The sequence below is a fragment of the Varroa jacobsoni genome, unplaced genomic scaffold (genome assembly GCF_002532875.2).
Source record: "Varroa jacobsoni isolate VJ856 unplaced genomic scaffold, vjacob_1.0 scaffold_842, whole genome shotgun sequence".
Taxonomy (NCBI): Eukaryota; Metazoa; Arthropoda; class Arachnida; order Mesostigmata; family Varroidae; genus Varroa; species Varroa jacobsoni.
In genome coordinates, this window is record NW_019213744.1 from 251,306 (window position 1) to 277,600 (window position 26,295).

Genomic DNA, 26,295 nt, shown 5'->3' on the forward strand with positions numbered 1-26,295 from the left:
TTTGTATTTCGTAGACAGTGAGAAAATTTATTAATGTTTCTAGAATCACACATTTCGTCATGCTCTTGCGTGTGTTTATTGTGTTTGTTATCTTTTGGCGCTGTCTATGTCCTCACTTTGTTCAGAAGGGCCGGGCAAGGCGCTACCATTCCATTTGAGATCCCGCCGTACGTTTATTGCATTGGCAAGTTGGCCGCAAATGCTCGATAGTTCACTTTAATTTCTCAGGATCGTATCGTCAGTGAGCCTCGGTGGTGGGAAGCGTATAGGCGTCTTATTAAAATCGATGTCGCTCATGTCTAGTGAATTGTGAAAAGGACTGAGGTAGACTTTATGTGCTAGATTACTGCACAATAAACCCTCTAACGCTAACAAATTACACCATCTTCGTTTTCGTAGTTATGATCATTATTATAATTTTCTAAATTGCTTCGTCACACCATGTTTTTTTTTCTTTCTCTCGCTTCTGCCGTACGTTCTAGTCAACAACAACCATATATAAACCTCATTAATGTACAGATGCTCGTCAACGTTCTTCGTCAATTGTATGAACGAGGCATTATCAGTAATCATAGTTTCTAGACACCATCGCTAAGCACGTGTATATATATATATATATATATATATATATATATATATAGTAATGGAATAGTTTCGATTTTTTCGTGGGGCATGGCCATTTTCGAGCTGTGCCCGGTTCCAATTGCTGCGATTTCTGTTCGAAAACAGACTCTGAACGAACTAATAACACGCTGTTCCGTCGCGTTTGAGTCTTCCGTCTATATAATTGTTCATTTCGACCCTCAATCACCTACACATGGCTATATATTCTCATTTCGCACACATGCACGTTCATTCCATTTCCCATTCCCTATGTTCGCGCAAACATAATAGAGGTATCGTTCTATATTTCTCTGCTACACCCTGGTGGCGGCTGCAAACGCGAGGCTTTTTCCACTTGTGGGTTATTCGATTTGGACAATGTTTTGTATGAAGGTTTATTGCGGACAACGCAGGATGCGCGCAGTTTTCAAGAGCGTATACGCCGTCATCGGCGTCGCTGTTTCGTATTCATGCATCGACGTAAATGCTTCATAGTATTGCCTCCTACCCGGGTTTTTTTTTCTGTAAAAGTCATTTTTGCCTAGGACCTCATCAGCTGCTTACCTACCGTTAGTTGTCCACGTTTTCTGTTTTCGTAGTCACATGGAGTTGTTTGCCTTTAAGCTGCAGTAGCTACGTACGCTCAAATAGGTTCGTTATTCTGTATAATAATGTGGCTGTTATTATGAGTATTTGTCTGTCATTGAGTAACGACCGCTAACTAATGAGAACGGTCTGTTAGGGGATTCTATTGTCAATATATATATATATATATCATAGTTGGCTAGTAAAATAACTATAAGGCTGCTATGTAAGAACTGGTGAATGCTAGCCTTAATGTAGGTGAATATGTATAAGGTCTTCAAGGCAAAATACAAAAGATATCAATAAGTAAGCGACGACTTTCTTTAATCCACTTCGTGGCTAGGTTTTTTTTTCAAAGCCATCAAATTATTTCCTCCCCACATGGCCTGCCAACAATAGCTTCGTCAGTTGTCAAGTGATAAGGACCCAGTTTGGCCAACTAATCAGATGGCGAACAAAAACGTCGTAGTGACTAAAGTCAATTTCGATCATTGGTATTAACTGTTCGCTGATAATTATTTGAGTGGTGTATTGGAATATTAAAATGGACCCCACCAATTTGCAGCCTCGTGTCTATCGGAATTCTTGCAAAACCGTTAAGCTTTTTTTTCTTCTTAATAACTCGTGTTACTTCGTTACTCGTCCTTCGTCGCCACCATATTTTGTCCTTCGCCAAAAGATATCATTGATTTGTCTACTATCCTGTAATCCTTACCAATGGCTTACGTTTCCCCCTCACATCCCCCAGGTCTCACGTTCTTAGTCCGCTTGATACAGCGTTTTGTGACGTTGAAATCATGACAGCTCGGCGCTTGAGCTGCTTGGCCGTTATGTTCCGTCTTGTTTACCTGCCAAAATAGGCGTGTCATCATGTTTCATATTTAAGCTCACACATTTCTTGCCTGCCACTTTCAGGAAGCACGTTGAATCTCTCAAATATGCAGTGTAGTCTGAATATGATGATTCCAAAAAAACTGACGTCCATCAATCTGTTGTTTATATGTGTATATTTGTTGAATGATGATGGTTATTTGTAAATGACAACAATGTAACAGTTGTTATTATTGAAATAATGATAATTATGGCGTTGGTTACAGTATCGGCAATGATTCGTAGAGCAAAACGATCGTACCGTCGTCCTCATTAATTGCTACATTTTAACTAGTTTTATACTTCTGCTATTCATCATTTTGTCCTTCGCTGCTTGATAATGGGTTGTTTTCGCCTCTCATCAGGCCAAGATCTCCAGACACATATAAGTGCTGCGGGGGGCATGGTTATGCATACTATATTGCAAATACAATTATAAACCGTGGATTCGCGAAAAGACACGGCTCATTGAGACAACTACCAACAGGAATATCCAGCTAGATCTATGTAAAAATATGAAGAGTAATGATAATGATTATTTTTCTCATTGGTTGGAAATCCCATTTCGCGTTTCGATATCTCGCCATTAATTTCTTATTATTATTATTATTATTATTCCCGTAAAATGCACGTCGATACATTTCGCTGTTTTTCCATTATTTTTTCGGTTAATTTTATCGGTGATAGAACATCCGTTTTTGCTGCGACGGACAACAAAAGAAAAAACGTCGGAATAATGTAATTATCTGGTTCCGTCTACTCGCAACTTGCCAGTTTACCAGTATTAACATTATCGTTAAACTAACAAAGCCACTCTCGTTTCCCCTTGTTCCATAGAAATATGTAGGTAAAATATGATCTAGAATAAATTTCTAAGGCTTAACATATACTACAAGAAATATCGTAGCTATACTCTACGTATATACGAGCCCCTAACAAGTCAGTTGTTTGTTCAATGCACATATAGTCTCTGTTTTATTGGGCGTTTCGCTTGCTGCTTTATGGAAAGCAGTGGATAAACGTTCCGCACACCGTGCATGCTTGTAGAACTTGTATTTGTTTTGGCATCGCTGACTTTTTCCGCATGTTCGTTGTCCACACGGGGGTGCTTTCGTCTTGGGGCGGTATGATTTTATTTGCGTAAGTGGGTGGGTGTGTGTGTGTGCGCGCCATTTTCTTCTACTTCACATACATATCTTCTACGGAACGTTCTTTCTCTGAAGGAACACTGATCGATGGGTAGCCTCGGTTCGAAGTCAACTGACTTTATCTGATCCGAACAGACAATGGATTCTAACAATGGACAATGGCAGCTATAGTAATCAGTTAGGCATTTAGCTTTAAATGCAGCTTTTATGTCCAGTAGTGTTCGAAGTCAAAAATCAATATGGAACGTTGACATATATTTACGTGCAAACATCGTGAAGCAGCGTATTCGACGCGAGTGGCGTCCGAAAAATGAATACACCCATCTTTTCAATCGGTTGTGTCCTTTTTGCTCCTGACAGCTTTCAACTTGGCGCCAGCCACAGCTGCTGTAGCAGCAATTCCGAGCGGAAACTTTAACTCGAAAAGTGATCAGCTCCGACAAGTTTTGCTCCTTTCCGCTAGGCGAACGAGCAAGATTCTCGAGTGACGCCAAGGTCCGAGAGATAACACTTTGCACGTTACGCCCATTGCTAAAAGTCGAGGTGTCTCGCCTTGCTATGACACACCGCCGCGATCATCCGCACTTGTCAGCCTGGGGGCGTACAAGCGGTGCTTGTCAAAGCCTCAGCCACCGATCTATTGAGTATTCTAACGAAGCAAGCCACCTGGAATATACGGCAGATCCATGAAACATATAAATAGAAGTGGTGAACGGAAATTAAATAGTCTGATTAAGTTGAACTAGTACGATCGATAATAGACACGGTAGCATAAGGTTTATAAGACGGCATAATATCATAAGGCAGAGGTTTCTGTAACGTATTTTCCGTTAAAGAGACTAAGGTAAAAATAATTGCTTGATTAAATAAAGGGACAGTAAGTTATCTTTTCCAAAGTATGAACATTTTTGACAAATCCTCCTCACCTCTTTTTCTCCTGTTCGGTTTCGGCTAAAAATAGCAGATTTTTTGTGAGAGCAGACCCAGGGGCAATAGCCTCGAAAACATTTCGCTTGCCCATGGCTGAAGAGCTTTGTACACGATAACCGTGAAGCAAATATACGCCTAAAATCCAACGGGCAAAGAATAAAATTCAATACGAGCATGGGCTTGCATACCTGGCGCAATACTGGCCTATTATTGCATGGGCCCTTCGACTTGAACTTGAAAGTTAATACTGTTAGTGCAACAGTCTATTCACTCGAATCATATGTGAAATATATTTGCGCCTTTACATTCATCTGGGTAACACTTACTAATCACCAAAATAGACCGTATTGTAAAACTTATCCTAGATAAAATATCTGCACTTTATGAGCGACTACTACACCGAAACGTGACTGCAATATCCAGCAATGTAGAGGTAGTCTTAGATAATCAGTCTATTAAATAATCTGCGTTCAAGTGAATAAAAACACACATCGATATGGAGTAAAACGTTAATTACCTAAAGCCCTGAGGTCATTTCTATCTTCATAGATGTACAGCGAGGCGTCTTTGAGTACAAGATAGTAGCTCCTCCAGGCTCCAGCCCTGTCGGAATATTTACACAAAAACCCCTGGCAATCTATCTGTGTCATTGTATTTACTGGTCGTTGAAGGTTCTCCCTCACTTCTTCCAGATACCGCTCTTGATGCTGTAACACGTCGTGGCAATTAGAACAGGCAGCTAGAAATTCTCCTTCTCCAATAAATAATTTTACAGTTTGTTCTACGGATATACAGTAAGTTCAATTTTGTATGCCAGTAAAGTATTGCGGATCGTGGAACGTTATCAAGTATAAATACGCAATAAAATCATTCATTGGCTGCAATAGGTAAATTAAGACATAACAAGGCGAAATACATTCGAGTAACAACCTACCGTTAGCGAGGGGCTGGCCATTTTTTTGAAGGCCATTATCCACTTCGTGGCGCTGTCCTCGTCATCCGCCGCAAAGTAGGTACCACCTCCGACAGATGCTGCGCCATTTTTCTTGGAGTTATTGCCACCGCTTGCACTGCAGGTAAAGGTGACCTTAAAGGCATGCTCTGCGCCTGGCTCGATAACACGCTCTACCCGAAGGTTATCTGTCATCAGGGCGCCCAATGGATCGCTTTCCCCATGCGCCATGAACCAGCACAGTTGGCCGCTCTTCTTGAGAACGAACCATCGCCTACACCAACGACGACTTGAGCTGGTCGATGAGAGCCGCTGAAGGAAGCCCTGAAGACCATAGATTTCAATTAAATTGTCGGAGACAACCTATGTAAAAGGCCATTCAGCAGCAGCTCGAGACTGATTAGTTTAGCGATAATCAAACGTGCATGTGCCCTAATCTATCACGATATATCTTCCTCTTTACAGACTCTTTACGATCTACCGATTATGGAACTATATGAGTTTTTTTGTGTAAATAGATGAAAGGCATTTTTAACTTGCCTGCATCTCTGGTTCAGGTACGTCGACTTTAGGCGCAAGAATGTGGCACGTACGAGCCAATTCAAGCTTAAGCGTCTCCGCACAGGCGTGGGCTACACGGACCACTTCGGTGTGAGAGGCGTCCATCACCTGCAATTACGAGATCGCTGACATATTCGTATTATACGGAGCAATCCTATAGCACATAACACGTCTCACATACGTTATTCTCTATGTATGTATACGCAGCAGTTGCCGGGAAACGGGGCTCTCTCACCCAACTTTGTTGCAGTCTTTATGTGCTACCTTTGCTACTGAACCTCAAGTTAGATGGATTATAAAGCAATACTTCGGAACATTTGATCCCTGTGCATCAAGTCGTAAACCGATCCACTTGGTGTAGACTGCGCATGAAGTCGATCCGTCTTTTTTTTTTTTACCTTGACTCCGTTAATTGATACGACAATATCTCCAACTTCGAGTCCACAGCTTTCCGCGGGCGTGCCCTTCTCGATGGCCGACACAACGACAGGTCGCGAGCCGTGGATGCGAAATCCAAATTCACCATTTTGACGCTCGATCTTTACAGTTTTCGTTGGCTCTGTTCGCGCAAAAAAAAAAGCCAGGTGAAACACGGTCCACGCCGTTAGTGCAACAAAATAAACAAAAATAACTCTGCACAGATCAATTAGTGCTGCAAACAGAATGAACGAATCTCTTATTGAACCCGTATTGAAGACTTCCTTTTGGACGTTTACAATGAATCTGAATCCTAGCTAAAGACCGGTAATTTTTTCTCGCTTTTCCTCGCATTTCGTCCCCTTGCCAAAGCGGTACCTACCCGTAAAGGGTTCAATTGTGTTCAAACAAATATCGGCGTCCATAAGATCAACAAATTTCGAAGTATCAGTATTCCAATCAACTATCTTATGCCTGTTTGAAATGATCAATCGGTGGTTTTATGTGTTAGTCAGCTAGATCAGGATAAGTAGGTGTTATTATATTTTAGTCTAATTAGTGACTGCTTACAGTATTAATATTAGGACAGTGCTGGCAGTGATGATATATTGATTGGCTGTTACTTGACGTAAGTCTCTGTCCGACGTATCGCAACGATACGCAAACAAAATGAGCGTATTCTGGGAGCTATTTGCAGACGATCGAAGCATCTAACGAAATTTAGTGTTGTTATACCTAAAGATCGTTGCGTAACTCGCTTGTACATCTCGAGGCTAGCCTTTCGATGAATCATTCGATGCGTGATCGTAGTGTATTGTTTCTGGAAAGCCCGTTCTGACTCGGTTGAGTCGCATCGACTAACGCTTGTCTTGATGATTAAGCTTTCATCTTTTTCTGCAAACGAAGCCCAGAAAATGATTATGTGGTAAGCGAATCATATCCAAGTGGTAAAAAAGTACGGCCTTTCTACAGAATCAGCTGACACGAGGTATGGATGTGTTGTAGGAGATTAATCCAGCTGACAAAGAAGCCAGGCGGAAGGCCATTCATTAACTTCGTAACTAGGCACAGCACAAATTTAGGCTTGTATAGAATTGTTCTGCAGTGGGAACAACCCAGCCAGCCAGCCAGCCAGCCAGCCAACTTGTATAGACCGAAGGTCAAGTTTCTGGGTTAACGCAAACGTTCTGTTACCTTTTAAAATGCACGCTCTATTGCCACAGTGGGTTTCCCACATCGAATGGTAAAAGCTGGCTCATCGCTCAAGGTACCCGAAGGACCTATAGCGCGGCTCTAGTATTTGACTGCCGACACTGGGCGCGAAAGTCCTTTATAGTACTTTTCTAAGAAAACCTGAAATAATGCTGCTGTTTCTTCTGTTGCCATCAACGAAGACGATTATAATAACGCCTTAAATGACATTAGCCACTGTATTTACTAAGTTGTCTTAACGAACAGGTATAAAAACATCGACCCCAAAACCTTTCTTCCTCCCTCCCACATATAACTGTGGGCTATACGCGCAGTCAATAGAAGATTTCTTCCTATTTCGTTCGAGCCGCGACGGGCAACTTCTACATTACAGAGATATTTTTAGACTTATATATAGCGTTGCTGCGTCTGGATTCAAAATCTGGATAGCTCTCTATTTAATGGATGTATGTTTTAGATGGAAGATGTAACAGCGCTATTAGCGCAGGCTTTAAGGAAAGAACGAAGTTCTTCGTAAGTGGTTTATACTTCGATCGTGTCCAGCCTGGATCATAACAACGGCGAGACAAGCCGTTCCGACGCAGGCATAATATAGGGAATCGGTTTTGAGCAAAAGACACGCTACCGACTAAACAAACTAAAACACGCTCGGATGTATTGGAGTTTTGTAAGTTGGCTGACTTCAAGAAAAAACGGAAACTTCGCGCACACGGATAACTGAAAAAACATCCGGCTTCTTAGCTACTGCTTACAATAAGACTAGGATTAATGCCGATCATCGAACGACCAATTTTGGTTTTCCAAGAGCGAGCTGAGTTGTAGCAACAACTCAGTCATCGTATTGGTTCAGGGATTGGCTTGAAATGAAATTAACTCAGAGATAAATCAACAAGATGGGTGAAAAAGTGAGGTCACAAACATTTGTATGAATATAGAAAATTTTGCAAAAATTTAGATTTAAATTGATAAGGCAGATAGTCGTAATAATCTTCTATTTATATAATTAGCACTCTAACAAAATTGTCCAAAACAACATCTAAAAATGATGTCATTATAAGACGTTCCAACTGTTCAGAACCTCACTTCCTAAGAGCGTTTGGAAGTTCACCACAACGTACCGCAACAATCATTCGTCAGCGCAAAGATAATCCGGGCCTCGAAAGGTACTGGAAGCGAAAAGAAAGGGATATCGGTAATACAACAGATAAAACCCACAATTTCACGCATGATCTCTAACCGGTAGTACCAAAGGCTAAAGAAGGTTCGGCGTGACAGCAATGACCGAAATGCGAATATGCAATTCATCTGAAAAGTCTGCCCGCAATCATCGAACGTAAGTTGTATTTGCAAGTTTAATAAAGGTCCGCTGACATAATTAGTCTTAGGTTGTCTTTCTTAATATGCGCTTCTTATAGGTAGCAAAATAACTGGTTTGGTACAAGAATAGGCTAAAAAAAACCGAAACAAACCGTCTGTCAATGACAAATGTTTCTTTGCAGGACTTCGATGGTCTATCTCTCAGTAGGGTAGCTCCCCTCATATTCTGTAGACTATCGGGAAGCGGGACTCTATATATATTGCTTATATATAAAGTTTCTTATCATTCTTACGTCGGAAAGTGAGCAAAAACTTTCCTATGATTCTCCGGATTAGAAACTACTGGAGTCATCGAGCCCTTTGTCTCTGAGGTTCGGGACGGTCTCACGATTTTATCCTACAGCGATATTCTAGAGAGTAGCTTCAATATATACAATCAGCATATTTGCAGAAATCTAGGGAGAAATAATCCTTAAAACTAAAAGATATACTGTCTGCAGGAAATGTCGCAGCCTATCGTTCCTATTAACCATTTTATATAGAGTAATCTGCTCGCACGCAATCTGTGACGCAAATGATCAGGTATAGAATTAAACTATATATATATATATATAGTTTAGCGAACAGATCTTCTATATGCGTTATGTAGATGTTCTACGTTTATTACGGTTAGCCCATACAATACCTGTGTCGGCCCAAAAGCGACTGCAAACAACTGGCATAGCCGTTACGAGTCACAAGAAATAACCAATGTTGAAGATGAATTCTATGAGCATCAGAACTTCAACCTTCTAATCGTTAACAATAAACGTTACGGTTCGCCTATTTCAGTGCTTTTTTGAGATAAAACATGAGTCGTTAATCTCCGTAGGCTTATTTCGAAAATAAAACCTTCGACATCTGAGGTAGCTTTTAACTGCCGAGACTCTCTGCCGAGAAGAGTCGAAACCTGTCAGGCAGGCTCCGTAAAAATAGCCTAGCTACCAACCAGCAGACCGAGCGCACTGTCTGGCAGATTTTTATTTTGGATTCTTTTTTCAAGACTTTCTTTTTCCTTTTTTTGAGTCGCCAAAATCCCAGGTTTGACGAACATTAATTTCACTTTCATTACTTCCATATTTTAATCTATACGCTCGAGCAAATAGCGTTTAAACAATTGATGCGTTACAAGGAAGGGGCCGTGCAGGAGTACAATAGACATCGTTAATAGCAAAAGATAAAAGAATATCAAAAAAAAAAAAAAAAAACGCGAGACGCATGTTACCATATGTCTCTTAGCATACGGAAGCATGCACATGTATATGGAAAACGCCGGCAAACAGCAGCAATGATCGAAGGCAATACTGTGCCGTCAATCTATTTTGACGGTTTGCCTCGAGTAGAATTTACGTATCTATGGTGGAGTTATAAAAGATGTCTGTAGGAAGAATCGGTAAGATTTAAATCGAGATCTGATCAGTGGAAGTTTGAGATAGGTACTCGTAATTTTATTGGTTTAATACCTTCGGTGTTATTATTTTTGGCGTTATTATTGTTGGATTTCCACGCCAACATTTCGTCCTCTTTCGAAATATAGATCCATCTCGAAGAGATGAACGAATCTGAGTGTATACCGCAATCCTCATTGTCCTCGCGGCGCTGCGATGAAGTGACGATGCACTGGTTTAGCGTGGTTACGCTGCTCTCTGTTATGCTCCCACGAGAATGAGTCCTATCGACAGACATGAAAATATGTAATCGATTTTTCAGTAAGCGCACCGTTACTCTGAAAATATAGTTTAAGAAATTTCAACAATACTTGGCACATATTGATTGGTACATCCTCAAGCTAGTTTTACGCATGCCATGATAAACAGTGTCATATAGCCTGCATCTGAAAAATATGTAAAATTTATCGCCTAGGTGTAACGTCTACTACCTTCCCGTTGTTACTAAGACAGCTTTTTTACTTGATCAGATTCTACACGGTGAATAAATGCAGAAATCGAAGTAATAGGTTAATTAAGATTAGTCAGCACGCAATATGGAGAGCCTCGAAAATTTACCGTAAAAGAAGGTCTAGTGCGTAAACCGAAGAAATAAATGCTCGAGAACATTGTTTGTTAAGGCCCTACCATCAAAATCGGCACTCTTCGTTCCAACCCAGTTGCAAGTATTAGGTATATAAAAACCGAACTCGGTTCGTCTACGTTAGCACTAGGGAACGTGAAAGCGATGGCCTGGATGTGCGCGGACGTTAATTTCCTGAAGACGAGTCTCCCGCTAAACAATGACACACACAAGCCTCTCATATGCAACAGTGTGTACTTCTATACTGCGCTAATCGTATCGAAAAAGGTAAATGGATAAAAAAAAGCAAACAAGATTGTTGCTGTTCTTTGCCGTCTCTCTCCACTCGAATTTTGCTCGTACCCATGCGTTCCCCTTTTTCCTTCCCGTTACCTCCGGCGTGCGCGTGCGAGGCGTGAGTGCCCGTCCTTAGAAAACGATTGGCGAACTCCGTAAGGAAGGAGTGTTCGCGGTGTTAGTGCTGGGTGCTGAACATTCGTGCTGTTATTCCCTAACCGCCTAATTAATGTGACACGCCACTGTGCTTGCTGAAGGAGGGTTGCGGGTGCATCGGAGATCTGGCGGATAGCGCTACAGTAGCAGTAGTGTTACGTATGAAAATGTACACAGGGGTACACAACGATGCCGGTAGTGGTACCGCTGAGCGGGCACCCTAGGGCGGAGTTGGCACATGAGAATGAGTAGCTGCCGGGTGAGAGGCTGACATCGCTGTGGGCTCATCGGGATGAAAAAGCAGCAGGGGAGAATTCTGCTCGTCCCTCAAACGCCTTCTTTAAAGAATAACGCCTGTGTACTACTGCCGAGGGTATCTTTTTGTTGTCTCCCTCAGTGTTAAGATGAGAGGCTGGTTACGCATTAAACGTTAGCGTTAGATGCGACTCGCTTGAGACTGAGCATGTCTACACGCGAGTCAATATATCTTCCTCCCCGTCGAAGCACGGTGTTTGCTGGCGTTACATGTCGTAAACAGCTTTACTTGCATGCTGCAATGGCATCGAGAGGTCCGATAAATGCGTTAAGGTTACATTAGATGGGCAGTAAGCTGGGAGATACATTGTCGGATAGGAAGATGGGACAGTGCTTTTATGTCATAAAAACATGGCTGACGATGTTTATGACGTACGAGTATATCGTAGAAGAAGTGGACAGAACGAAAGTTAAGCGTAACTTCATCATTCTTTTCTTATTACACCCGAACGGCCTTATCCTATAGGGTCGATGACACGACGACCTGTGGTGTGGAAATAAGAGTCGTACCATGTACTGACAGCGAACCTGTTTGCGGCATCATCAGCTAATGGGCGTGCACGTACACGTTCAATAGCCAGCTAAACACAACAATACTCTGTGCCCATATTGACCAAAATGGCAAAATAGGCAGACGTAAAGGCAATGGTTTACGTTATACCAGAAAGTAACGAGTTGCATGCAAACGATAGGGAATATTTAGGTATATTAATGTTACAATACTAAATTCTCGAACCCTCAATCGTAGCAGGACATAATTTGATTATTTAGAAGCTCGTACAGTTTACAGCACAAGGTACAAATTAATAATCCCTTTCAACCCTCTCCACTTGGCCTATATTACTGTAATAAATATCAATACATATATATTATATATTTGAGACATTGCAGTATACAGCTGACAACTGGACCACGGCTACTAGGTTTCTACTTGTTTCCTTTCAGCGAGCGAGAATCGCGCTAGGAGGCAATGCGGTAGCAATTCAGTATGGAATTATTATTATGAATGTTATCCGATCGACTTGCAAAACGGCACGTCCCGACATCTTCTATACGATGATCATAGTCACTTTTTCCCAAAAGATAGCAGGCGGCAGCTTGATCCGATCGGAAGCGAAACTGTAAACAGGGCTTTAAGTCAACTTTCATCGACTGGACGATTTTACCTTAGCTACTATGGTTTCCCTCGGCTTTCACCAAGTCTATTATGAACGATCTCAACACGTCGAAAATAATGGCCTATTGTACCTGTTTCCCCTTGCCAAGGAAATGAAAAAAGCGTATTCCGCTGGCTTTCTCGCACCTTCAGCCTCCGGAGCAGTATAACAAGTTTCCTAACTGAATTCATGCATGCCGTACGCGTAAACTTCTTTTTTTTTTCCGTAATTTTCCGTGTTATGGTTACGTCTCTGAAAGGCGCCTTTCATTTAGGTTAATATATGCGGGTTCAAGCGTGTTACGCATGCCCGTCGGTCGCAAAAGACCAGGTCTGGTGGCAGCACAACGAGCGAGCGCGTACGAAAACGCGACATGTTTCCGCGAAGCTACGCGTTAACTAGTTTCTGTAACTAGCTAAAAGCCTGGCGTTTAGTATGAGGAACGTCAATATAAGGCATTAGACGTATTTCCTTTTGACCTCGTAAAAAAGGCGAAAAATTCGAGCTCGGAGGAAAGACTACACATAACGAGAGAACACACCTCAGCCTGCGTAAGTTTATAGCTGCTTGTTACCTGAAGCAGGTTTTTCTCTCAAAATGATATAAAAACGTGAATCGGTCGTTAGGAGGCAACCGCTGTACTATGAATTCGGGCTAAGTTCGAAAGAAGTCGAAACAGAACCCTTATTAAAGGGCTAGCCTAGACAGCAGTCATTACAGATAAATTAGTTGCCTATAAAGATGGTAAGGAATCTTAGTTGTTGGACTCGCTTTATCCAGTAAGCGACGTAATAAGATGAGTAAACAAGAATAATACTAAGTAATTAGTATTTGCCCTCCGCTGTTAACCTAGGAAATGCCTTCCTAAAATGCAGAAAATATTAGCTTGAGAAAGAAAACTGGTCGGCGTGTCGTTATCGTACATCGTTCCTATCCTATTTGTGCATATTACCGCATATTTAGAGCATTCCTGCATGTGTAAGCTTGCACGCGTCTGTATAGGCAGCACATATTAACGATCCTATTATCAATGGCAGAACCAATACATTGATGATCAGAGCCCTATATAGTCTAATGGTAACAAACGACTATAAGTGAATACATTATGATTCTAATAGCTACTCATATTGTGAGCTGGATTTATCTATTAGAATGTCTGAAAAATGATCTAGAAACTTACCTTATCTGTATCTATAGAGCTCTGTGTATTTTACATTGACTTGAAAGGTGGTCGCGTGAGCTACTAAAATCTATCTACTGTTAAAAATTACGCTTACTAGCTAAGATTGTTATTGAAAAGACACTTTCGAATTAACCTAACCTGTGCAAAACCTGCATATCTTGTATTTGCGTTATATTGACGATGGCGCGGCTAGAAACGAGCTGGTAATTGCTACTTCACTGGGACGTATCGACGTACGTTATCGATTAAAAAACATAATATCTACGAACGATCCAGTAAATGATAAACTCATTGTGCACTTTTAATGTGTGAGACGGTCAGGTTGGCCGAAAGTGCGTTCGCGGTTAGAAGATGCCTCAGGGCTAGGTATTTACTATTGTATAGAGCCTTTTGAAACTTCAGAGACGAGTTTTCGATTCGCAGCCACTTGTTTTATAGTGGCTTTTTAAGCTATGAAGTCACCTATTTTCGATAACACAGCCATCGATTCTTCTATGCAGATTGTACTCTAGTCGCTGTTATTGTTCACTGACTACGCTAAACCCTCTACTATGTTTCGAGTTCCTTCACACGGCTAGCCCCCACCACAAAGGAAAAGCTGTCTATGGCAGAATTTGAACCCAAACCACAACGTATCCCTAAGATTACTAGGCAAACACGTTACCCACTAAGCTATCACTCGGGACATACATCGTCGAAAGAAGCAACCGTTAAATCGTTCGCTAGTAAGTGACTTTTTCCTTTTCTGTACCACCCATTCAGCTTGTGCAGAAATGCCGATAGCGGTCTAACAGTCAGGTAGTGGGCCCAGCAGAAGTGACGATGTAAACCATCGGAGCTGATTACTGAACAGGCTGTTTCGACTAGCAAACTTTTACTAAAGAGTTGTTCGATCCTTGTCATTCAGCAATATGGCTATTATTTTTGTTTGAAATTATAATTAGACGTTGAATACGCTCACTTTCTGGTTTTCAATTAAAATGATTTGAACCAAAGTGAACCCGTGTCCAAAATCTATGTTCGACAAGGGCGATATCACAAGTTAATTAAAGTTGTAAAGGCGAAATTGGCAATTACACTTTGCACCCCAACGACGCCACTGTCACTTTATCTTGCTCATGAATCATCTACGGATTATAGACAATATACACTTAGATATCGATAAAAAGCCCATTAACTCTACTCTGCTTGTGCGTAAAAATCAATCACACACACAGTCGTTCCTTAGGATTTAAGCTAGGGATCTCGACCAGACATTAAATCGCCTGAAAAATATGTCACGAATAAAAATTTCGACTTGGCTGGGCGGCATCTCGTCGTCCACTAGAAGAGAGCAACTTACTCTTGTAGTACACACGGAGGAAGATACAATATAATATAGCGCTACGCCGTTGGTTACCCTTCATAATGGTATTTTCATATTTGGAAATGTGTTTGTGAGTGTACATATACGATCGGCTGTTTGGCCTGTTTACCGTTATCAATGTCTGAATGTGAAAATTCGCTTTGATTACTACTCGAGCTAAGCGTATGCTGTACGATCCTTCGGGAAGACCCGATAAATAAACTCCAGACAGGCTTGAGCCAGGACGTTGTTATGTTTGTCTGTTTCTCGAAAGCTTCCTATTTTCCAGATATAGTCGTCGCCGTCAGAAGTGTTGCGTCGCAAATACCAAGAAGTAATCTAAGATAAGGCCGCCGATGCTTAAAAAGTTAAGTAAACATTGCTTCATAACGAAAACCTAAACATTCGTGATTAAGCTAAGAAAAAAAAACAACGAACAGGTATGTTCGCGTTGCGTGTAACAAAAACATTAAACACTATGCTATGTATAGTGCAGGCACTAATATGAAGAATATATAAATCAAAATACAGTGCCTTTTAATCGAGTGATTTGCTTCGTGGTAATCGTTTATTTCGTGCAAAGATTATATTATTATTATTATTATCTGTTGTTGAAATCTCGTCAAATTTTAAACCAATACTTGACAAGATCCTAATGCTAAACAGTTACTTTTAGCTAGAAAAAAACTGATGATAATTCATCGGAAGCGGCCACTGAACACCGACCAGTTGAGCACTGTCGATTAAGCAACGGGTGGTAACTCAGTTTAAAGCGGTTTTTTTCATGCCAATAGTTGGCCTTTACATCGCGCTGCGGCCATCAAAAATAGGCACAAGTCGTTGGCAACGCTAAATGTCGTAGAGATATGGCCATCGAAAGAGGACGTCGACGGTGGTTTAACAATATCTCTGAGAAGCCATCTGAACTCTATGCAGATAGCGTAATTAGTGAAAGTCAGCCGTCTAGTGCAATACCCTACGACGATTTCGGATTTGAAGCAATTTATTTCTCAGTACATAGCCGAAATCGCCAATAAGGTACATATTTATTACTATCAAATCTATAAGCCAATACTCAGGTCAAACATACGTTTATGTCCTAGCACTAGACCTTAACGTTTCCGATGCAATGCCAATAAAGTTGGTAAAATATTACAGGGAGTTAAAGTAACTATTTGTCTCTCAAGAAGTTAGTAGCCCTGAACAGGCATGGTAACAAGGTTTAAAAGAAAAGCACTCGCTCACACGTAGTCAGACTAATAATATCCGTCGAAGTTAAACAGGGAAGCGCACTGTCGCTTCATCTCTTAATACCGCAGAAAGCATCCTCCCGTACCAATAGCGGCAGGCACTTTAGTTTTTCCTTGTGCCTAGCCTCACCTCGTGATGGTTGAATCATCACGGGATGACCAATCGGCAGCCCGGCAGTCCAAGAAACCCAATTCCCTCCAGTGAAAATGCGCGATGGGCCAGAGCACATATAAGAAAGGTTTGATGTGCAAAGTATAATGCATAATGAGAAAATAAATTAGCTGTACATAATGAACATATACGTGAATGCGTTAAATTCTGATATAGAATGTTCATTACATGTGAAGCGATTGACCGGTTAAAAAATGGGGTACTAATGAACTGGCTTTGTGGTCGTAGAGCGGATATAAGGAAACGTTACAGTCCATCTATATGTATCTAATTAGAATTAAGAAAGCCTTAATTTGCTATGTTATTATGTGTGGTTATTAAACTCAAACGAAGTAAGCTATGGTTCATCAGTGCATACTACATACCTGTTCCTCTTCGTATTTGGCGGCGGGTCGCCATTGGCGTTCTGGCGTTCCTTTCGATCGCTGCTACTGGAGTTGCTGGTCGGCGTTGATGATGGAGTTCCGGATTCGGTACTACTGCCTTCCTTAGGGCCGGACTCAGTTGGCCTCCCCGGCGCTGATCGGTTTGTAGGTACCACAGCTGCTGAAACTGCTACAGTGGGATACTGGTGATCTTTATTTGTCGACATGACAACACCGTCGCTACGTGGCGACCCCCCGTTACGGCATGATGATCCAGCTGGCGACGCCTTTGAATTGATATCATGAGCTGATCCGCGTTGGTGAATCTCGGCCGAGACCGTAGTCACCCGGGCCGATGCTGAGTTATCACCGCATGTTGTTAATTAAAGGATACCAACTGAGCTATTTTATATAAAACTTGTATGTGGTTTTTCTGACCTCTTTTGCCTAGTAAGTCTAGTAAGCTGTGTAATCTGATATGCCTTGCTCCATGCTTTTACATTAAAAGTGAGACAGGATTTCCAATGTCCATTTGCTTCTCATACTGAGGAACTTCGATTCTCGGCGCTGTTGTATAGTGACTTAGCCAGCCTATGCATTATAAGATTGCTAAAATAAAAATGTCTGGAGGCAAATGCGCAGCCTAAACGACTGAACAATCAAAGGAAGGAAGCTGTTTCTCCCAACACCCCCAAGTAATAAATCTTTATATCCATCATATCTCCCATTCATATATCAGAGAAGCCTGTATTATCGAACTATTATAGTAAAGACTTCTTTAGATCTATGCTTAACAGTACGTAAGGCAATAAAGCCATTGAATCACAGAAATATTTAGGGTTGGGCTAAAATAAATATTAATGTTTTCATAGATGAAATCGCAATTCCGCTAATTATGAGATAGGCTCAAACAAATTGAATTCCTTCACGTAGAAAAAACGAAATAAAAAATTGCACTATTGTACATTTTATATTCTATTGGGAATCTGCTTTGGGTTTTGATACACGTCCTAGAATGTGGCTGCACGAAGCTACATATCCTTGCAGGCCTAAGCAATAGATTAAACTAGTAAATTTATTTGTAATAAACTTGAACGATATGTTTAACGCTTCATTTTTTTTTTGTTCTTTTTTTTTTATATAATTAATAATATTAATGATTTTCCCTTAACTATAGCTAGTAAAAAGTCTGATTTCTTTGAAGCTCTGCCCGTATACAACATGTATTATATCGCCAGTGGAAATCTCACCGATTTGCGAATAATTCCTCACGCTTTCTACGTACATTAAAAGTAATTCTACAACCATAACAAGTATTATTTCTAACTTTCTTTTTATATTACTCGTAACTTTTGTACCATTTTCTAGAGAATGGACCCATGCTCGCTCTTCACATCACGGCTTTCTATACAATGGCGTCTTATTCAGCGGTCAAAACTCATTCTGTTCTACTACTTGAAAAAGTATAACTTTTACGTATTATGAATGTACGTATCAGACACTTAGTGATAAAATTTATCGATCGGAGTTTGTTTAGTTTCTGCACCTAGGTATCTCAATATATTGCTATAAATAGCCTGATTTAGTAGGTTGGTTTTCGGCCTAGTTCTCTTATTAATTTGTTGAGTGTTCAATGTTTGCTATCTTATATGGATACGCAAGAGAGCAGGAATTAGGTGCATCTTGATGGAAGTCCATTTAAGCTTAACAGCTATTTTAGCGGATAAGGTTTTTCCTTAGTAATATCTAGCCAAAACGTCGAATCGACCCCACCCAACCCAATCCATTATGTTGTTCCCGTGGGCTAAATGACAATATTCCCCTTTCTGATTTTCAAGTAAAGACCCGCCGGTGTACGATGAATTTAGTTTATCTTAAGCAAAACTCACCACACGGAGGTGCTGGCATACGGGTTTCATTACTCGTCAAAGGTATCGCAGGCTGATCGACTTTTGTGGGTCTTTCGACAATCTCATCCGAAGTTTTCGCTTCACACCCAGCGGCACTACCACCTTGCGACGTCGCTGTCGTTGTCGAACTTGCTTCTTTTTTTGGTTGGGGACGTTCTGTTGTTGGGGCCGCTGTCGTCTGTGGGCCAACTGTTGCTGTTTTGCCGCCAACGGGGCCGTACATGATAGCGGGTATTTCCTCCGGCCTGAACGTCATCGAAAGAGAATCTGCACTGTCGTTTGGCGTTACTTCGATACAGGCTCCGCCGCTATCGTTTGATGCGTTTAGCTCGGATGACGTATCTATTGAAGATCAAGAGCAGGAGAAGGGTAAACAAAGCAAATGAAACAAAGGCAAGCTAGCAACGTTCACACTAAATATCGTGTTATGCATACATACAGCGACCAAGACGTTAGTGCCAAAAACGTGCCGAATTTAACCCTGTTCCACTAAGGAGTTTTTTGCTCTACTAATGATAAACTGACATTCTGTCATTGTCAGAACGAATGGCTTATGCAATGAAGGATGTTCATAGATACACCCTAAAGTAAGAAAAAAGGGCATTTCAAAAAGGTCTACTACCTAGCGTTGCCCACCAGAAATAAGTAAGTTGCGACTTGATCTTTATTGCTCAATGAATTTCCCGTAGAAAAACATCGTTTATTTAGGTAAGAATCCGTGTATAGGATGCCACATTCGACTGTCCTGCTAAAGTCAAGTATCTATTGTGACAGCTTTGCTTGCTTAAAAAGGACGACCAAAGTATCCGACCGTTTACAGAACACACATAACCACCTATATGTTATTTTTTTTTGGCGACTACCAGCGCCCGTGCCTCTGCTAAACTCTCTGCGTCGTAGGAGCGAAAAACTGTTATACCATCTCAAGCGGGGAAGGACTAACGGATCGTTTGCGTTTTCAAATGATCTCAATACTTACTACACTAAACTGCCGAAGCCATTTCATTAGCGCGGTCTCAGCGGCCGTATAGGATGCATGTCTTAATCAGCTCTCCGAGAGGTATGTCACCGATACACTTACCCTCTTGAACCTTCTCTCCCGCTACAGCAATACCTCATTATTATAAATTGGTCTCAACGTACCTTTTAGGTTCGTGGAATCCTGGTCGAGGACGCTAGCTTCGTTATGAACTTCCTGGAAGTATTTCCTTTGGGGAGAGTCGGCCCGCCGGTAGATTCGCTTAATTGTACCGGTAGACCCACACGAACTCGTTGGCGTATAGCGTTCTGTCACTTGATGTTCTGATGTTGAATTCTCTTCAGAAACTTCAGATACCGTCGATAGCTCGTCGTACTGACGGAGCTCGGCTCGTCCTAACGATATCAATATTAATCAAACACATAAAAATATGAAACAAAACATATTGAAACTTCATTCGCTGTACGAATATATAACATACAAATAATATAGGCTACATTAGTGTTTTTATAGAATGCTAAGCTAGTCCTAATTGCACAAAAGATTTGATTCCAATATACCAATACACCCTCTTCCTTGAACACTTTACCTAGGGCATTCTGAACGTCCCGAAAGGTCATTAATGGTAGAATTAGCGCTTTTCCGTGGATCTCATCTTCAAAAACTTCGCAAATATGAGTCGGTTGTTGTTGTTGCTGGGTCTCGTTGTTTGAAAACCCCTTATGGCTCGTCTTGGGCGACGAAGTCTCAATAGGAGATGGGAGCATCGTCAACGATGTGGGGACCATACACTCCATAGGCTCCTCGTCGCGCCGTCCCAGTGTTTCATCTTCTTCAGCATCATCGTCCGATTTATCCGTCTCTCCTGCAATGCCGATATGCCACACAGTGAGTGCATGTGCCATAAAACTATTTGATAGAGTACATTTCATAAATGTCGACTCCATTGGCAATGCATATTCAAAGACATTTTTGGAAAAAAACTTCGAAACGCTCCGGTGGTCCGACCTATATTTTAGCTTTGTTGCTTTGCCTTCGTTTAATTTGTAAACCGACGCATTCTGAGAACACTCAACTTTGCCTAGACAAATTTGCTTCTTAAGCGATCTACTACTAAGAAAAGATATTTAAGAAAATACTAAAATCCAATTAAGTTATCTGCATCAACTAGTACACCCTTTAATTCTTTAGAGTTTATAATATATATTTATAAACATTTACAAATAATGTATAATATTATTCTAGGCACTATCTATATAGAATACATTGTCGATTCATTTTTTGTTTGTACACCATCTTCAACCTATTGTCTACTGTATCTACGCTTATTTCCTGCGTAAACTACAGGCGTTCGCCACAAACGCGCTTACCTTCGATATTTTCAGCCGTCCCAAGTGAGTATTCTCCCTCGGAGCTCTGGTCGTCGTTGTCTATAGCTTTCGCTTCAGGTTCGTCGTCTTCTCTGTCTCCTGTTTCCTGCTCGCGTTCGTCGTCCTTTTTAGTCGAGTCATCCTCGCTCTCGCTCGAGAGTGGTAATTCGACCCCTCTATGGCGTTCTCCTGGCTGCGGCAGTTCTACTGATGGCGAAGGCAGGTCGAGAGCTTCGAGACCTCGCTCGCGCCCACTGCCAGCTGGTGCCACCGAAGTGGCTATTTCTCCTGGAGTCGTTCCCGGGCACAAGCTAATCTCGGGCGCGCTTTCCAATGAGGTGCTGCCCTCGTGCGAAGACAAACCTTTCGTAATCGTTTTAGAGTTTTTGCCTTTAGGACGCAACGTGTCACCCCGTGCCGTACATGCAATACGATAAAAGTAAGTAAGTGCATAAGAATATACACGACACGATGTTGTACGGCGGTTGTTGTAGTAGCCGAAGCGGAACGATGGTAGCCATTACGTGGTGGTGTCGACGTCAGGCAGTAGTTCAGAAACAATAGTACAACGGGTGGTGAAGTAAAAAAGAGGACGGCAGTATGGTCATTAACGCCATTATAGAAGTAAAAGCTGACAGCAGACAACAGATGTAGAAGGAAACACTAAATAAGCAAACGGTAATTAATTTATTGCGTTATCATTGAGGAACACATTTGTGTCCGCCTGCGGCAGCCGCTCACTCAGCTATCCCTTTCAAGTAGCCCAGTCACTCCGGATCTAACCCACCTCTAAGTGAATCCATTCAGCCCAGCCGGCCACACAATTCAGACACTCATCGCACAAAAGTCCAGACTACCGCTGTAGCCTGCCCTGTGCTTTTCCACCCGGTAAAGAGATGCGTCATATTCAGGCTACTAGTAGTGGAGGGTGCAGCGAAACATTGTCGTTTCTTGTTAAAGTGAATTGGGATCTAGCTTGTATAAAGGGTATTGAACGATGGAGGCGGTCCTTATGTGCTTTTCAATGGAATGATGAACTGATCTATCGGGTGCAACAGCCCTACCTTTCAATCGTCGAAACTCACAACAAAATAGGAATTAAAATTAGGAAAGAGGCAATGAAAATGCAAAAACTATGGAAGTGGAAGAGGGAAGGTTGTTTGGCATTCTATCTCTTTGACTAATCGATTTTTAGAAGTTCAGCTTGAATAACTGGCTAGTGCAGTCAATCTCTATATATTAAATGTTTGTTAGAAGGATGCCGCTCGTGATCTATGCTAATTTTGGCATATTATTTGTTTAAGAGTCTATCTACTTAGGGTTTCAGTCACCAAATCTATGCTCTATCTTGGACAGTATACAATTGGCAATCTGCCATTTATCGTGTTTCATTTGGAAAGAGTGCGTCTTTTCTCAAATAAGACGCGGTGTTGCCTTGAAACTACTATAACGTTTGATGTAATTAATTTATTTTCCTTAAAAAAAATAGATATATTTTTTTCTCAGGGTTCTAATTATAGAAGCTAACATATACACTAAACAGTACTTGAAAGATCTAAATTACTAACCTTCGGTAGCTGTGATATAATCAGCTGAGGTGCTGTCGCTCTTGACCTCCTCAAGGGGCAGCCCGAGCGAGGCCTCTCGGGTATTCGATTCCTGGGTGCTCGCTTGACCAGCTCCTGCGCTACCTTGAAGGCTATGGGAGCCTCGGGCCATCTCCCTGTGGACCCCCGCTGAACTCGAGGTGGAACTCTTGCATGACGATTCGCGTTCGGTGAAGCGACTGCTTGAGGATTCGCTGTCTGGCGAGTTTAGGTCTTCAGCGCCTGTGGCGTTGAGCACTTCTGCGCTAAAACTGCCTACAGAATCGAGGGTGTTGACAGAAGAGACTATATATTGATATTAACCGTTTATACTTTTAACGGTTCAATCGAGAAGGATAAACTTTTCTTGAGGCAGCGTTATAATTGTTTCAATCAACAGAATTTAATGATATAGGACATCCGTACTACGTTAAGCTAGCTTCTGTCTCTCAATCAGGTACTATCATCACTATATAAGTAACAAGCGAATGCTGGAGTTCTGAGCCAACTTTTAGGCAAATAAGAAAATACTCTACACGAAACCAAATAGTAATGAGTCTTGTTATCAAAATAAATTAGGAAAATTAAAATTATGTCAACTTCATTAGGAGTTGGAGCGAACCGAAAATCAGATGATGCCCATATCAAATAATATTTACTATTTAGGCAACTTATTTTATTCGGGTTGCCTGCAGCGGGGTATGGCCATGCACACTCAGCATATAAGAACCCAGCAAACGCAGAAAAATAAGCATAAGCCTAATATAAAATCTGAATAAATTGATCCACCAAAATACCCGTATGTCAGTGTTAATTTCTTTGCTGGGCTTTTACTGATCCGAGCTCACCTAAAGCACGTAGTGACCTCCACGAGTGAACTCAATAACAACAAAACAAGGTTACACCAGCTGTTATATTAGATGATCTTATCAGCGCACCGTTGAACATATTCACTTACCCGTTATCTCCTCTGGGAAGTCGCACGCGGGTTGTAGGAGGTATTGAGCATAGGACATTACTTGAGGGTTATTACTGTCAATACATGGGCTTCTTCTGGCGCCTTGGCCCTTCCGGGCGCGCTTTTCGTGTGCGGGTGAAGCAACGGCAGTGGGCTGTTGTGCTGCGCTCTTCCCAGAGTGCGCCTGAACAGCGTGCCGCGAATCAAGCGAACATATCTCGGTGGCAACAGAATTATGGGGCGAAGCTGCTGCTCCTTGGTATGAGTCTTCGTTTAATTCGTACGAGACGTTTAGGAGTGCGTCGACGGTAGTGAGTGTGGTTGAAGAGGCGTCGAAGGAGGACGCTGCGACCTGTTCTTTCGATATTGAGCGCCGGTGTGTCCACGCAGCCAGCTGTTTCTGGCTAGATTGTGATTTGTGCTCGGGACTGGAGCTAGTTTCTAGCTGCTCAGACGGGTGGCAGCTCGATAACGAGTGCCTCGAGTTCGAGGCCATTAGCCGTTGTTGAGTGCTATGTAGGTCCACTTCCATGAGTTCATCGTCAATACTGTAAAAGCAAGCACGGCGACAGCATAATCGAGCACCGTGGTGTGACTTGGCGCTAACTGAACAGTGTCCTGTTTCTTAAGTGTGGTGCTTAAACTTCAAAAAAGCCAGCTAAAAGAATCTGCTCAATCATTAAGTAATAATAATAATGTCGAATGCATGTGGTTCGACTTCTTTTAAACAGAGTTACATTATGTATATCTATGTACGCGCCCCAATGCTATGTATAATAAAGTGCCTAAATAAAATTATTCCTAGCGAAAAACGGACCAAGTTATGTTTGTTTATTTCCATGTGGATTTTTGATATACTATACTAAGACATCAAATTGACAATTCTGGAATTAAAGTCTCTTAAGGAGGCACATGGGAACTGTTTTTTGGGCCAATCTATTTCAGACAGCTTCTGTTCCAGCCGGTTAACTGCGCATATTCTCGACTGGATGGAACTATATTAAGCAACAACGATCGTTCTCGTGTATCGATAAATCCGTATTCACCTACCTTTCGTCAGTGTCAGAATCTATTGATGTGTATGCCTTACGCGAGCTTGAATCCCTGCTCGCATTTCGTCTCCTTGAGGACTTCCGGCTAGACGAAGCGGATGCTTGCGCGGTACGCGGCGAAAGCGTCAGGTAGTCCGGAGGGACTTCGGGGGTACGCGAGGATGTGGGAGTGACCGAGGTGCAGGTCGTGTTATCTGCCGTTGCTGTAGCCGTCTGGGTTGCTGCGGTCTTCTGTAGGGCCCGGCGGGCGGCAGACATGCGACCCGAGTGACTCAGACTCTCCTCAAATGAGCGTTGCATGAAGTATTGCGTGACGTCTGCCAGATTTTCTTGGTTGTCCACAGAGGACGACGAACAGTGACAGTTACACCTGTCAATGATTCGTATTACAGTAATAATGTGGGAGCGGCGGGGGGGGGGGGGGGGGATAGAAGGGAACACACCGACCGATGGGGTGCGTGGGGAAAGGTTGAAGACATAGTGATACGGAACGTGGTTAGATTGAGTCAAAACAGGGGTCGAATTGACAGATCGAAAACTGCCAGGACAAGACACGGGCAAAAATGGTAGCAAGGACAATGACAATTTGCATATTGGATACATTTGCGTACAACAAAGTCACGTACTACTTCTAGACTTGATAAATCGTGCTAGACAGAAAAGACCGTTGGTAGAATATTGTGGCTGCGTACGTGCGTGATATATCTCACTTGTGCAAACGTAACACCCAATGGGCGGCGAGATATGGACATCGTTGGTAAATTCGCTTTAAGCCGCGACCACAGCCATATGCTTCAATACATGTTCCGCCGAAAGTAACTCAATCAAATTTGAGATATCTCTTATGCCATCGTTTAAACTAGGAGATGCCCCTCAAGACCAACAGCGCACTGGAGATGCAAATAGAAGGACAACAAAAAAGAGAAATACCCGCCTCGTTTACGCGACTTTTTCGTGTGAACTTCAGCTACACGCATCTAGTCCTATTATACCTGTTTCTGCTGACGTTCAATGGCGTTGAAGTGGCCATGGGACCAACAAGCATTGCATCTACATCTTCTAAGCCTCCTCCGACAGTGTTCGATCTAACCATACTGGCGCTTCCGTCCGTCGGTTCCTGATGCGTCATAACATCTGTGGCTACCGATTTTGGCCGCGGCGTCGTTGACACGCCGCCATGAGCGATGACATGCCCGATGTGCGCGGATGTTGTCCCTCGATAGTGGTGATTATGAGCGCTGTGCCGGTTATCCAGTGTCATGGAGTACTCCGGCAGGTGCCCCGTGGCCTGATCGTAGTATCCACTACCACGCCACACGTCGTTGAGTGCATCCACTGAACGGCAGCCGGATACCTGATTATGCGTAAACAGTGCTGGTGCTGTTCTCTAAATTCGACTTTTCGGACATTTAAGACATTAAGAGGCCTGTTGGAAAATTGAAGTCCTACAGTTCGACCTTGAGGCAGATCGTGACTTCTACATATCTCCATAATATTTACGTATTGAACTGTATTTGACCGTCAACGTGAAACCAAATCGTTTATCAAAGTTCTGC

The 26,295-nt window shown here is 42.1% G+C and overlaps 1 protein-coding gene across 1 annotated transcript; it reads right to left on the reverse strand.

The window, feature by feature from the left end:
- On the reverse strand, positions 1–26,093 carry LOC111264280 (uncharacterized; the record flags this gene model as incomplete). Its single annotated transcript, XM_022840035.2, is given in 17 exon segments — positions 1–3,872; positions 4,133–4,271; positions 4,654–4,843; positions 5,071–5,412; positions 5,629–5,757; positions 6,048–6,208; positions 6,802–6,960; positions 10,098–10,306; positions 16,885–17,242; positions 18,774–19,136; positions 19,938–20,168; positions 20,363–20,638; positions 21,144–21,533; positions 22,712–23,005; positions 23,688–24,235; positions 24,738–25,109; positions 25,732–26,093. Coding segments are annotated over 17 exon segments (4,479 nt in total). The 3' UTR covers positions 1–3,823.
- Between the last annotated feature and the right edge of the window lie 202 nt (positions 26,094–26,295).